At 43.0% G+C, this 14,731-nt stretch overlaps 1 protein-coding gene across 3 annotated transcripts in view; it reads left to right on the top strand.

Annotated features, from left to right (window-relative positions):
• The window catches only part of ASTN2 (astrotactin 2), a 1,009,693-nt gene extending 999,960 nt beyond the window's left edge, over positions 1-9,733 (top strand). For all 3 annotated transcript variants that reach the window (XM_033237645.1, XM_033237646.1, XM_033237647.1), the window contains one exon: positions 8,869-9,733. In XM_033237645.1, coding sequence (XP_033093536.1) covers positions 8,869-9,106 — 238 coding nt within the window. In that variant the 3' untranslated portion in view covers positions 9,107-9,733. The remainder of the gene's footprint in view (positions 1-8,868) is intronic.
• Positions 9,734-14,731: the final 4,998 nt, after the last annotated feature.

The raw sequence follows: 14,731 nt of genomic DNA on the forward strand, positions 1-14,731 counted from the left end.
AACAAAGAAATACTAACAAAACACACTGACTTTGGACGTTGAACAAGTGTCCCATGGATCTGTTTTCCCCACTGATAGTGTATAGCAAGGTTAGTTATTGTCTTGAAGTTCCCATCAGTTCCAACTGAAATAGCTTTGGATCAGTTGAGACTCAGTCATTTCTGTCATCAAAGAACACATTTTTGAAAAAGTCTTATGATTTCTTCTGAGTGGATGAAAAGAAAAAGCAAATGCAAACATTTTCAGTGGTCACCTTACAAATCACATTTCAAACCTGGTGTTAAAGATGTATAACCAGTGGCAGTATCTGAGCTTCTGACTTTCTGTTGGATACGAGCAAGCTGAGGCTAAATTTGATCTAGGTTTATTTTGGAAGTAACCCTGATGAACTACTGGAAAGTCATAAAACCATGGCTTCATTGCACAAGTTCATCACATCAGCTTAAAAATATATGTGTATATATTCATATTTTAAAATGAAAATACCTTCATTTGATTTTGTCCTGAAATAATTCTTGTTCATTATATAAAATCCAAATGATACAGAAATATATAAAATAATGAAAATTGTGCACCTCTCGGCCACATAATCCCAACCCTACCCCAGAGATTGCATTGTTAACAGTGTACATATGTATTTCCATATACAGATATGGAAATGCATGGAGATAGGGAAACAGATACAGGCTTAAGAATATGTTCATGTCTACAACCATAGCTCTATCATCTCTACTATGTTTAACAAATCCATGAACTATGTTCTAATATCTGCCTATTTCTATTTAACAATATGCCGTACAAGTTTTTCCCTGCAGATACATACGTCAATGTTTTATCTTTTTTAAGGGTCTTTTAGTCATGCAAATATGTGACTGTATCACACATTAATCTGGTTTTGTATTAACAACCAACTATATTTCTTACAATTTCTTTGATGTTATAAACAAATCCACATAAACCTTTTGCCCACTTGCCTGATTATTTCTTTAGGTCCACATGATACTTTTATGCCATTTCATCCCTTTATTGACCCTTACCGAAGAGCTGCTGTGTTTTGAAAGCTAAGGACTGAAAATTTTCTCACTTCAAGTCAGTTTGCATTTCCTTCCTTCCTTCCTTCCTTCCTTCCTTCCTTCCCTCCCTGCCCCCATCCCCAAGACGAAGTCTTGCTCTGTCACCCAGACTGGAGTGCGGTGGTGCAATCTCATCTCACTGCAACCGCTGCCTCCCATGTTCAAACGATTCTCTTGCCTCAGCCTCCCAAGTACCTGGGATTACAGGCACCCGCCACTACGCTTGGCCAATTTTTTGTATTTTTAGTAGAGACGGGGTTTCACCATGTTGGCCAGGCTGGTCTCAAACTCCCGACCACAAGTGATCGGCCCGCCTCAGCCTCCCAAAGTGCTGGGATTACAGGTGTGAGACACCACGCCCGGCAGTTTGCATTTATTAATTCGTTGTTCTTGCATAGTAAAGAGTTGGACACCAGAGGAGACCTACACTGTCCAAGAAGCAGGTGGGAAATATTAGTTGAGCATCTATTATTGGCCCAGTTATTTATATTTCATATAATCTCCTGAACAATAGATATTGAAGATTAAGCAACAGAGAATCATGTGGAGTTATGTAAACTGTCCATAGTTGCAAGGTCTAAACTCTAAGTGTTGGAGTCTGAATTTAGAATATTGTCTTCTGATATTCAGCTGGTGTCCTGTGAAACCACATCGCATCCCAAGATATGTGCACAACTAAGAAAAAATGTGATATGTATCTCCACAAATAAATAAAATGCTTCAGCAGCAAATGGGAAAACATGACTTATGATAGCTGGGAAGATCTGGAAGGCTTCCTGAAGATGAAATTTCAGTGTGACTTTGAGTCATGAATAGAGCCTCAGCAAAAGTGGTCTTCTCAGCTCAGGAATTCAGTGCTTGGCAATTGTGTCACAGCAAATTTTGCTGTGAAGTGAGTGGTCATCAGATGATATTTCTCTGTGGATCAAGGCTCTCATGCCTTTTAGATTAAAAACAAATAACAATGGCAAACACCTGTTACGACTCCCACTGTAGCACACCCCTTTCTTTTTTTTTTTTTTTTTTTTTGAGACGGGGTCTCGCTCTCCCGGCTGGAGTGCAGTGGCCGGATCTCAGCTCACTGCAAGCTGCGCCTCCCGGGTTTACGCCATTCTCCTGCCTCAGCCTCCCGAGTAGCTGGGACTACAGGCGCCCGCCACCTCGCCCGGCTAGATTTTTGTATTATTTTAGTAGAGACGGGGTTTCACTGTGTTAGCCAGGATGGTCTCGATCTCCTGACCTCGTGATCCGCCCGTCTCGGCCTCCCAAAGTGCTGGGATTACAGGCTTGAGCCACCGCGCCCGGCCACACCCCTTTCTAAAACAGAATTGATTTAATCATCTCCAGCGATGGGGAACCCACAGCCACATGGAATAAACCATTCTAAATTTTGAGGACTTTAGCTTTACATTTTTTATTATTTTGAGCCAAATGTGTCTTCTGATAGTTTTAGGGTGGCTCTGTCATATGCTTTGGTGCCTTATAGTAGAGGATTGAAACTTCTCCCTATCCTCCTGTCACCCTGGTCAAATCAATGACTGGCTTGAAGCTCTTTTTGTATCACCTGTAGACTCTAAAAGTGTGTTGAGGGTTAGATGTAAAATAATGTTGCATAGGTACACTTTCTGGCACATAGTGGGTGCTCAATAAATTATAGTCATTATCATCCCTGAGCCTCAGATTTTTGCCCATTTGTCTTTTGTTGCTACAACAATGTAACTAATGGCCTAAATCTCCTCTTCCATGGGCACTCTCCATTCCTGCTTTCAGCTCAGCAGGCTTGCTTTAGAGACACCCCTCAGCATCATGATCTGGCTGCAGTTTACATGTGTCCCTCTTACCAGAAGTGTCGGAGGTTCTCCAGATGGAGCTTGACAAGGACACCATGAATAAAGCCATTACTTCCCTTAATCTCTGTCCTCTCCACTTTTGAAGGTTATGTTCCCATTTTTGTGCAACCACATCATGTCCTCAATTCTTATTAAGCTTGGGGTCAGCTAACTCAGAGACACTTAAGCTCAACTCCAGAAGGCAGAGTTGAGGCTCAACTCCAGAGGGAGGGAGGTGAATGGAAATGTTTTCTTCCTGCCTGTCTTCTTTTTCTCCATTTCAGGGCCCCCTTAGAAATTGGGTCTCTGTCCTGATTAGTGAGTCAACAGCTGATTGGGGAATGGTGCTGGGAACAGAATTGTTCCCAGCAAAGTGGCATTTGGGCCCAGCCCCTGACTCTTTCTTTTTTTTTTTTTTTGTTGAGACGGAGTCTCGCTCTGTCGCCCAGGCTGGAGTGCAGTGGCCGGATCTCAGCTCACTGCAAGCTCCGCCTCCCGGGTTTACGCCATTCTCTCGCCTCAGCCTCCCGAGTAGCTGGGACTACAGGCGCCCGCCATCTCGCCCGGCTAATTTTTTGTATTTTTTTAGTAGAGACGGGGTTCACGGTGTTAGCCAGGATGGTCTCGATCTCCTGACCTCGTGATCCGCCCGTCTCGGCCTCCCAAAGTGCTGGGATTACAGGCTTGAGCCACCGCGCCCGGCCTCCTGACTCTTTCACAAACAATTTCTGTCTCAGTCTCACCTGCTGATAAAACAATAAATTAGTATGTGGTGGCCCTCCCTCACCTCTTGCTTCCTATCCCAGCGGGTCCTATCTCCAATGAGGAAGATTTCATTTCCGGTATTTGCGAAAAGTGGTCACTCTGACCTATGATTTCCCCTCCAGGGAAAACTTGAAGCACGCCTAGCCTTTTGATTTATGGATCTCTATTGCCTACAATTTATTAGACAGCATTTTTGCCTTTGGTCTCTCTCACTCCCACTCTTCCTTCCTCCCAGTCTTTGAGCACCTGAAACCCTTCTCTCCATGGCTTCACTTTCTGAATTCTTCTTTGTTTTCTTTTTTTTTTTTTTTTTTAAGACGGAGTCTCGCTCTGTCGCCCAGGCTGGAGTGCAGTGGCCGGATCTCAACTCACTGCAAGCTCCATCTCCCGGGTTTAGGCCATTCTCCTGCCTCAGCCTCCCGAGTAGCTGGGACTACAGGCGCCCGCCACCTCGCCCGGCTAGTTTTTTTTGTATTTTTTTAGTAGAGACGGGGTTTCACTGTGTTAGCCAGAATGGTCTCGATCTCCTGACCTCGTGATCTGCCCATCTCAGCCTCCCAAAGTGCTGGGATTACAGGCTAGAGCCACCACACCCGGCCTCTTCTTTGTTTTCTAAATGCAAACATTGGTTCAGTGCCAGTCTTGTGCTGGATGCCTGTAGCCATCATTTCATTTCAACCTAACAACAGCCCTACAAAATAAATATTTCTATTTTCATTTATACAAGAGAAAACTGAGGCTTAGAAAGGTGAAGTGACTTGCCCTTATGGGCTCTAAAGCCTGTGTCCTTTTCACTATAATATTCTGCTTTCAGTCATTGCTAACATTTACGTAGAGCTAAGCAAATTGTCCATAGTATCTCATCCTCCCAACAAAATTGTTATTCTCATTTTATGGATGCTACAACTAAGAGTTAGTGGCATTGAAGAATTTGCTCACAAACCACATAGCTGTAATTTATAGAGCTGGGATTTAAATCTGGGATTCCAGAGCCAACACTTCATCTTGACTCTGGAATCAGGAACCCTGGTTCTAGCTTTGCCTTTGTTACTAACTCAAGGTGTTCCTTAAAGGCAAAATCATTTTCTCACTCCAAATATATTTTCCTAATCCATGCAAAAGGGGGCTTTGTCTGTTCCTTTGGAAGAAGGGCATTTGGGCATGTTGGAAGAATTGTCTTTTCCAACATCATTTTCTATTTATATTTATCGCTTACTTCTGTGACTGTCTAATCAGAAAATGTCTCTCCATTGCCCAGAATAAAATCCAAATACTACGTCATGACTTGGAAGAGTCTGCCTGGTCTGATCCCTGCCAAGCTCACTGGTCTCCCACCTATTCTTTGCACTGATTATTTCCAACAACTAGTGGTTTATGTTCTCTCCAGTCTAACTTGGGATGGGCAATTTCCTCTGCCTTCTCATCTACCTGAAAATGCTGTTTCATTATTGAAGACCTAGCTCAGGTGTGGCATCCTCTTGAGCGACTACTCTGAGTCTCCAAACCGAGGATTGGTGTCCATCTTTTATATTCCCAGAACAGCATGCTTAGTGTTCCTCAGCCCAGTGCTCTGCCCCCAAATTAGAGGCTGTTAATATTTCTATCTGCCTGTCTCTTGTCACTGACTTATAAAGATACCCAAGACTTAAACTAGTTAATACCAGTCGCAGTGCCTGGTACACAAAATACACCTAATGATATATAATAATGATGATGACCATGAGAGTGATGGTGGTGGTAGTAATGATAATGGTGATGATACTTTCTAGCATGCATCAGGTGCTACTTTGTGCCAAGTAATTTTCTAAGAGTTTGACATGTACTGACTTAACCCTCATTATAACTTTATGAGGTGAGCCATCTGCTGTTCCCTTTGCATAGATGAGCAAACCAAGAAAAGAAGCTTTTTTTTTTTTTTATCAGTATAGAGAAAAATCAAACCAACACCTGTAAGTACAACAATGGGAAACAGTTTAACACCTCACTGTGCACTCCACTTGGTTACTTTTTTTTTTTTGAGATAGAGTTTTGCTCTTGTTGCCCAGGCTGGAGTGCAATGGTACGATCTCAGCTCACTGCAACCTCCGCCTCTTGGGTTCAAGCAATTCTCCAGCTTCAGCTTCCCGAGTAGCTGGGATTACAGGCATATACCACGAGACCCGGCTAATTTTTGTATTTTTAGTAGAGACAGGGTTTTACCATGTTGGCCAGGCTGGTATCAAACTCCTGACCTCCGGTGATCTGCTCACCTCATTCTCCCAAAGTTTTGGGATTACAGGCATGAGCCACCACTCCTAGCCTCCACTTGGTTTAATTCTGTGTTTTGCCTGCTTCCACTCAGTTCTCCTCAAACAACCAGAAGTATTTTTAAACAGTTCAGCTCCAAACCTGTTACTTTGCTTCTTGAAATATTTCGATAAGTCTCCCACTTACTCTCAAGACAATAATCATAGATAACATTTATTGACAGTTTATTATGTGTTTGTTAATTTTTTATTTTAAAAATAACACTTTGGTAGATACAGTTATTATTTTCATTTTGTGGGTAACGTAAGAAAACTGTGGAACAAGTGGTAAAGCAGTTCACTCAGTATCACACAGAGTGAGTGGCTGAGCTGGGATTTGAACCTGAGCAGTCAGTGTTCTGGAGCCTGTGGATGTATCATTACTCCATACAACCACTGTCCTAGCTGCTAGGCTCCAGCAGCCTGACTCTGACTCCTTCCAGTTTTCCCTGTGTCCCTACTTGTACACTGTATTGCAGCCATAGATTCTCAGAACATCTATGCATCTCTTATCTCTGTACTTTTACCTTTACTTTTTTTTTTTTTTTTTTTTTTGAGGTGGAGTTTCGCTCTTGTTGCCCAGGCTGGGGTACAGTGGCACAATCTTGGTTCACTGTAACCTCCGCCTTATGGTTTCAAACAATTCTCCTGCCTCAGCCTCCTGAGTAGCTGGGATTACAGGTGCCCACCACCACACCCAGCTAAGTTTTGTATTTTTAGTAGAGACAGAGTTTCACCATGTTGGCCAGGCTGCTGTCGAACTTCTGACCTTGTGATCCACCCGCCTTGGCCTCCTACAGTGCTGGGATTACAGGCGTGAGTCACCGTGCCCAGCCGCCTTTTACTCTTCTTTATTTAACTCCTATTCATTTAGGAGACTGAACACATGTTTCACACATAATAGGAAGTCTTCTTGGACATCCTTGATCCTACTTAAGTACCTTCCTCTGTTTTCACACAGCTCTCGTGACTTCTTTTATAATTGCTTTTGTCACTCGTATTGTCATCTCCATTTGTCCATCTTTTCTACCAGAAGTTCTGCCACATAATAAATGCTCAATAAATCAGCAAGAAATGACTTTATCTCCTTCAACTTCACAACAGTCTCATTTTTCAAATGAAGAAACAGATTTAGAGATGTTAAGTAAATGTCCCCAGGACACAGAATTATTAAAGAACGAAGCAAGAACTCAAATGGAAGGGATGGAAAAGAAACTCCTCAGGCTCCCCTTGGGGGGGCACTCGCCCAAGGGGAAAGAGGACTGTGGCTAGAGTGTGATTATGAAGTGATGAATTCTTGGCACCTCAGGAAATATTCCACCCAAGTGGTGAACTATACAAAGAGGACTTTTTGAAACGCACCTCATAAATTGTGCCCACAAAATATACACACATAAGCCTGGTCCTTTTTCAGCTGCTATGCAGGTGCCTAACACAGTCTCCCATTTGTGGGGTCTGTTGTTGTAAAACTCCTTCCCTCCTGTGGTATCAGAGGGGCATGGAGAGGACAGCAGGAGAGAGAACCTCTCATGTAGCCTCCCAGGGTGCCTGGGCATCTTGAAGATGCTGGAACATAGAGAAAAGTGGTTTCCACATGGAGACAGACAGCTTTACACTGAAGCTGACTTGTAATGTGACCTGGGATAAAGACATTCTGTTCCTTCTCTAAGTCTCAGTTTCCACATTTTTAATGAAAGTGGGTCAGACTAGGTCAGTGGTTCTCAACTTGGGTGATATTGCCCCCAGAATATATTTGGCAATGACTAAAGACAGTTTCACTGGGGCAAGGGTGCTATTGAAAATTCTTCAATGTCTAAAGAATTTTGACAATTCACGACTGGGGCAAGGGTACTATTGGTGGTAGGTGGAGCCCTGGGATGCTGCTAAATGTCCTATAGGATTGTTCCCACAACAAAAAAATATCTAGCCCAGAATGTCGATAGTGCCACCTTTGAAAAACCCTAGACTAGGTGATTGCAACAATCCTTCCTGGTTTTATTTGTCTATGCAGCCATCAGATTTCTCCCAGCAGCATCCTATAGGGCTCTAGATAAGTTCTTAAGGTTATCCTCCATAGTACAGAATGATTCTTGGTAAGGCTAGTCTTCAGTGTAACCTTGATCCTGAGGGCTCATTCCAGCAATCCTTTATAAGAGTAACTATCATTTATTAAAAGCTTACTCTGAGCTCTATATCAGGTGTTAGGCATTTCTCATACTCAACTTGAGAATAAGACCATCATCATTTTTTTAAAGATGGAAAAAAATGAGACACAGAAAAGTTCTGATTTGGGGACATATATATATTTGATGAAAGGGAATCACAAAGGGCAAGATTTCAAAGTTTCCAGACTGGGAGAAAAGAGTGTGAAAGAGTTCATGAAATGAGAACACAGACAGTTAGAAAGGGACTGTGGGTGGTCAGGCCTAGATTTAGATTATTTCCAACTCCAGTGGCCAACTTGATATTTGCCGTAGTCAAGTAGTGTCACTATTCTGAGCCTTGCTTGAACTCCTCACCCATTAAAAGGGGGTAGACAATACATTCAGGATAGTTATAAAGGCTAAATAAAAAATTTAAAATATATGTAAAGTGCATACCCAGTGTCTAGCATATGGTGTCAATAACTTTTAGTTGTTCTTGTTGCTTTTTAATCATTATAATAATATCTATTTGATCAGAGTCCAAGGCTGGTCACTCTTGTTCATTTTTTTTAACACATTGCACAATTGAAGAAGACAGGTTCTGGGGTAATTTTTGAGTAAGTGTTTGAAGTTCCACACTCCGATCCGGAATAGATAGGAAATGATTGGGAGAAGAAGTTCTCATTTGTTTGTTGACATTTACTCACTATCTCAAAGGCCTAACTCTTGATTTGGGCTTCTTTAATCATGGCTGTTTCATCCTACCTTTCAGGAAGGCCCACCTGATTCTACGGCGGCTGGAGAGGGTGAGTAGCCACTGCTCCAGCCTCCTGCGGAGTGCCTACATCCAGAGCCGTGTGGAAACGGTGCCCTATCTTTTCTGCCGCAGCGAGGAGGTCCGGCCTGCAGGCATGGTGTGGTACAGCATCCTCAAGGACACCAAAATCACGTGTGAGGAGAAGATGGTGTCAATGGCCCGGAACACGTACGGGGAGTCCAAGGGCCGGTGAGGGAGGGTATCGCCCTCCGTGAGCACAGAGACTCTCCATGGGAGGGGGAGCAGTATTCTCCTGGATCCTGGGGCCTGGGTGGGCTAGGGGACAGCTGAGGATGGGCCTAGCAGATGAAACTTGCCAGCAAGGCCAAAGCAAATGGTTTCTCCTGTGGATAGTGGACAGAGACCTTTGTAACCAATGGAATTATTCATTTTTCTCTATCTTTTATTTTTTCAAAGATATTATTTGACTCTATCAAAAGTCTCTCCTTTTTAAACCTTTTCTTATGGATGGCTGTCAATCCTGAGGCAGAAGTTTTCAGGTGGAGACCAAGCGGCCTTTGCTCTTCTTCCTCCTTCCTGCCACACTCTGCTTTCTTCCTGCCATGGACCCCTGGAGGACACCTATGGAGGGACAGTTTTGACCTGACCCCTAGAGGAGACAGTTTTGACCTCTTCAGCACCAGGAAGGAAGCTCTGAGGATGGTTGCAGTGAGGAAGCATGGGTCTTTAAGGACTTCTCTCTCTTTTTTGCTGGACATTATTGAGTTTGTGGGACCCTGCCTCTTCCTGCTACCTGTGAGTCTGCCCAGAGTCCCCTGCAGGCCTGTCCATGCATTAAAAATTCCTATTGTCTCTCTTTCTGCTTGGGTGGTATTTCTTACCAAAGGAATGTTCTTGAGAGACCTCTGTTTATTCACTTATTGAGTATCTACCCTGTGCCAGTCACAGAGCATATGCAACTAAAGACAGAGAAGCTTCCTTCCCTCAGGGAACTTATGGCCCAGTGGAAATTATAGAGAAGGAGTCTGATCATTTCAAGCTGTGCTAGAGGAAGAATGGAGGTTCTCTGCATTCACTGTTGGAGCATGAGACACACTGGAGGGCTCCTGAAATGCTTCCTTGAAAAAGTGATACCTAAACCCAAAGGATGAGGGGAAATAAGCCAGACAGAGAAGTGAAAAAGATGGGATTTGCTTGCCAGGCACGGTGGATCGTGCCTGTAATCCCAGCACTTTGGGAGGCCAGGGCAGATCGATCACTTGAGGCCAGGAGTTTGAGACCAGCCTGGCCAATATGGCAAAACCCCATCTCTACTAAAAATACAAAAATAAAAAATAGCATGGTGGCATGCACCTGTAATCAATCCCAGCTACTTGGGAGGCCGAGGCACGAGAATTGCTTGAACCTGGGAGGCGGAGGTCGCAGTGAACTGACATGGTGCCACTGGACTCCATCCAGCCTAGTTGACAACTTAAAAAAAAAAAAAAAAAGATAGGATTTGCTCCAGCAAGAGGGGATATGAACAAAAGCCCAGAGACAAGAGATAGTACACCTCTTTCAAGGACTGAAAACTTTCCTTAAGAGTAGGGATCAAAGTAACAAGTGTCAAAAGGTGAGGCTGGGAGCTTGGCAAGGTGAGGCTGGGAGCTTGGCAAGGCATTGGAAGCTTTGGACAAGAAGCTTGACACTGTCTTGGAGCATCCATGACTATTTATATAACTAAAATAGTCAACTTGCTCTTTAAGAAAATCATTCTCACTACAGGGTGAAGAATGGATTGGAGAAGGCCCTAAAGAGAGGGGGGTGCCATTGTCATTTTCCATGAAGGAGGTGATGGTAGCTTAGGGGGAGACATTCCAACATTGGAATCTCCCTTTATTTATCTATTTTTGAAACAGCTTTGTTGAGGTGTAATTGAAATCTCCTTTTAAATGATAATTGCACTGCTTCCAGTATACCCTTCCCTGGGAGGGTAATGAGTACAAAGAGGTGTTATAAATTCTTAACACCCTTGTATTAGTTCAAATAAGCTACCTAGCTTGAGCAGATGGGATGTAGGTCAGGTATATCATAATGCAAAGATGACACCTGTTAAGAGAAGAGAGTATAGCACTGTGGGGTTTCACAAGAGGAAAAGATACTGAATATCAATAAAACATAAGCCATTCAAAATATGCCTATCCTCATTTGTATAGTGGTGAGTAAAAAAGAAAAAACAATGGCTACTTCACTTCTCAATTTGGCGAATGTTGATGAGATTGACAATCCACTTCCCAATAACCTACATACTGAGGACAGTTTTGCCCCCAGGACTCCGATTCATATTGGGAAATAGGTAACACAAAAGCAAACAAGGCAGAAAGGGATTCTTCCATCCTTGGTGCCTGGGAAGCTTCTCAACCTCTCACAGTCTAAGCTCTAAGGCACTTTTTCAGGAAGTTTACTATTATTGGGTTTATGTTTCTCTAAGTATACAGGTGGAGCTTCTAAATGCCTCTCGGGTATACCACTTCCTGGGTATACATGGGCCTTCAGAGAGCTATCAGTTTGCTGGGCCTGGGTCCCAGGTTTTCAGAGAGCTATCCAGTTGCTGTAGCTTTCCATTGTCTTGACCCAACCTGAGGAACAAGTTAGCTCAACAGTTGCAGAAAATTACAACACTCGGTGTGCTGGTGTGGTGGTCTGAGCCTGATTTAGCTTGAGTCTGACAACACTGCTATTCACCAGCTATTGCCCTTAAGGGGGTAACTTGACCTCAGGTTTCTTATCAACAAAGTGGAGTCAATGCTGGTCCCACCTCAAGGGGTTGTTTCTCAGCTTGAATGATAAAGGAGTTAACATGCATCCAATGCAATATATAGTGTTTTTGTTTATTTTTTTCTTTTTTCTCCTGAAAGAGACAATAGGTATAATACTGTGAGTCTTGGGCAGGTATCCAGGAAAATCTGGGTGGGAAAGGCCTAGATAATTCTGATTAAAAGAAAGAATTAATGATTAACAGCTCTGTCAGCTATGTGAATTGTAACTAGAGTCAAAAACCTAACTCAAAGAGAAGTGGTCACCATGGTGGAATTTAATGCAATAACAAGACCCCCAAAGAGAAGTGTGTAGTTAAAAAAAAGAAACATTCTTGACGCGTAAATGAAGCTGGGAGGTATGGTGCCCCAGCCTCTGCATGACCAGATTGATCCATATGCTGCCATGAAACTTACCAGGGAAGTTCATGTCACAATATGCTGGCAAGGATGAGACTTCTTGTGTAGTCTTCACCGCCATATAAAGAAGTTGTGAACACACGAAGGTGTGTGTTAGGGGTGCATAGGAAATCACCCCTAAATGACCTCATTCTTCTGGATGGTAAAGAAATATCTTCTCTCAGCAGACTTGGTGATAAAGTGTGCCCTACAGACAAATGCTGGTAACTACCATTTAAGGAATCCTCATCATACCGATGGCTCTACGTACTTATCTCATGTAACCATGGGCAAAACAGTCATGTGCTGTTGTGGTGATCATTTTACAATTCAAGAAACTCAGGTTTAGGCAGACTGAATAACCTGCCCCAAACCCTGTAGATAGTAAGTGATGGTATTGAGATACTGAGATCTAAACTTGAGCAGATAAAGTAATTCCAAATGATGAGCACTGTGTAAGCACGCTACCTGCTAGGGCTACTAAGTGCAGTACCTCCCTTCTCTATCTTAAGTCAAAAACTAAGTCTAACTTCCAACCAATACCTGAGTACTGATTTCCAGGTTTGGGGTACTAACATGAACAGGATCTAGCTCCTGCCCTTAAGGAACTCCCAGACTTTAGCTAACTAAATACAGTGTGATAAAATCAGACACTCTGGAGTCAAGCCAATCTGGGTTTAAATATTGGCTGTGCAATTTACAATGAGGCAGTGCTAACCCTTAAGAGAAATTTAGGAGGCAAACTCAACAAATATTGCTAACTAATAAGCTCAGGTTAGCTGGCATTTACTTAACCTCTCTAAGCCTTACTTTTCTCATCTGTGAAAGGGATAAATATATTACTTCAAAGACTGTTGGGAAGATTAAATTAGATGATGTATATAAAGCCACTTGAAAACAAAAAGCTCTTAATAAATGAGAGTATTATTGGGTACTTGAAAACAAAAGCTCTTAATAAATAGTTATTATAGTGACTTTTTTTTAAGAGACACGGTCCCACTCTGTCACCCTAGCTAGAGTGCAGTGCAGTGGTACTAACACAGCTCGTTGCAGCCTCAACCTCCCAGACTCAAGCAATCCTCCCACCTTAGTCCCCCAAGTAGCTGAGACTACAGACGCACACCACCACACCCAGCTAATTTTTGTAATGTTTTTTGTATTGTAATTTTTCTTTATCCTGCCCAACCTTGTCTCGAACTCCTGAGCTCAGGCAATTCTCCCAACTCGGCCTCCCAGAGTGCTGGGATTATAGGCATGAGCCACTGTGCCAGTCCTAAAATGACTTCTTTACATGAGAAAGGGTGGGTGCAATGGACTCTGCCATCGGAAGGCAAGTCATCATCAGGAAAACCTTCATAGTCAAAGGGTTTATAAGAGTTCAGTAAGTAGAGTAGGAGAAAAAGGGCATGAGGGACAGAGAGACAAGCATATTGATGAAAAAATGTGCCATATTTGAGGGATAGTGAACAAGTGGTGTGGTCAGGGAGATGAAGGATGTGTTTGGAGAAGTTGTCAGAGCCAGACCACATTGACCGTTGGAAGGCACTGGACTGAAAGTAGAGGTGTGACATGGGCAGATAAGCATTTTCAAAAGCCCGTTCAGAGTGCAAAGTAGGACAGTGGGGAGGAGACAGTTAGCGGCAAGGAGACTAGATAGGAGACTATAGGTATTGTTTAGGAGGAAGATGAGGAAGCTTGAGCTAGGGCCATTGCAGTGATAAGGCTGGATCTGAGAGGTGTCAAGGAAGTTGACTCAATAGGATTTGCTAATCAAAGCCTGATGACTTGGGTTTTATCTTTCCCCACTGCTGTCTGAGTGTTACACTGGGCAGAACTAGCTGGGGCATGAAGTGAATGATGAATCACATGGGTTCAACGGACAGTGTGCATGGATGAGGCGTGATTTGCATCATGCAGAAACAGTCATTGGGACATCAGAGAGCCGAGAATATAATTTAGCTTTATGTGAAAACCATTCATGGCCCTGAGTGTAATTATACACAAATGTGCTGACTTTCAAATGCAGGTGTGGGAACCATAGCAAGGGGCTTACGTAAGTAGTGTAGAATTTTGTGGAAGTGTAAAATACTGGACTTATAGAAATAGTGCTGAGCTCTCTCCTTCTCTTCCTTTCCCTCCTCTTCCTCCTCATCTTCACTATCCTCGTCCTCATCACCATCATTGTTTAATTCATTGCTTACCATAAGACATTCTTTACATAAATATCATTTCATATACTTCTAACAACTCCATGATATATAAATTATCATTTTTTTCAAAGATATGAGAAATGAATCTGAAGGAATTTAAGAAACTTTTTGGTCTCAGGCTGCTAGTATGTGGCAGAACCAGATTTCAATCCAGATCTCTTTGGACTCCAGAATTTTCACTACTATACTCTGTTGTCTCCTCAGGTAGAGACCTCTGTTCTAGTCTTGCTCCTGAAGTAGAGGGGCTATGTGACCTCGAGCAAGCCGTTCACCTCTGTGGGCCCTGGGTTCTCCATGTGCCCCCACCACACTAGGGGAGATCTATGTGTCATGGATGTGAAAGATTATATCAGATGATGACTCAGGTACAAAGAGCACTTTTAATCTCTCTTTTATCTTCGCTACCTCCCTTTGAGATTGACAACAGCAGGATGACTGTCTCTGGCCAGTCTA

This window comes from Trachypithecus francoisi, unplaced genomic scaffold, assembly GCF_009764315.1.
Source record: "Trachypithecus francoisi isolate TF-2019V2 unplaced genomic scaffold, Tfra_2.0 Lachesis_group16, whole genome shotgun sequence".
In the NCBI taxonomy this organism is placed as follows: domain Eukaryota; kingdom Metazoa; phylum Chordata; class Mammalia; order Primates; family Cercopithecidae; genus Trachypithecus; species Trachypithecus francoisi.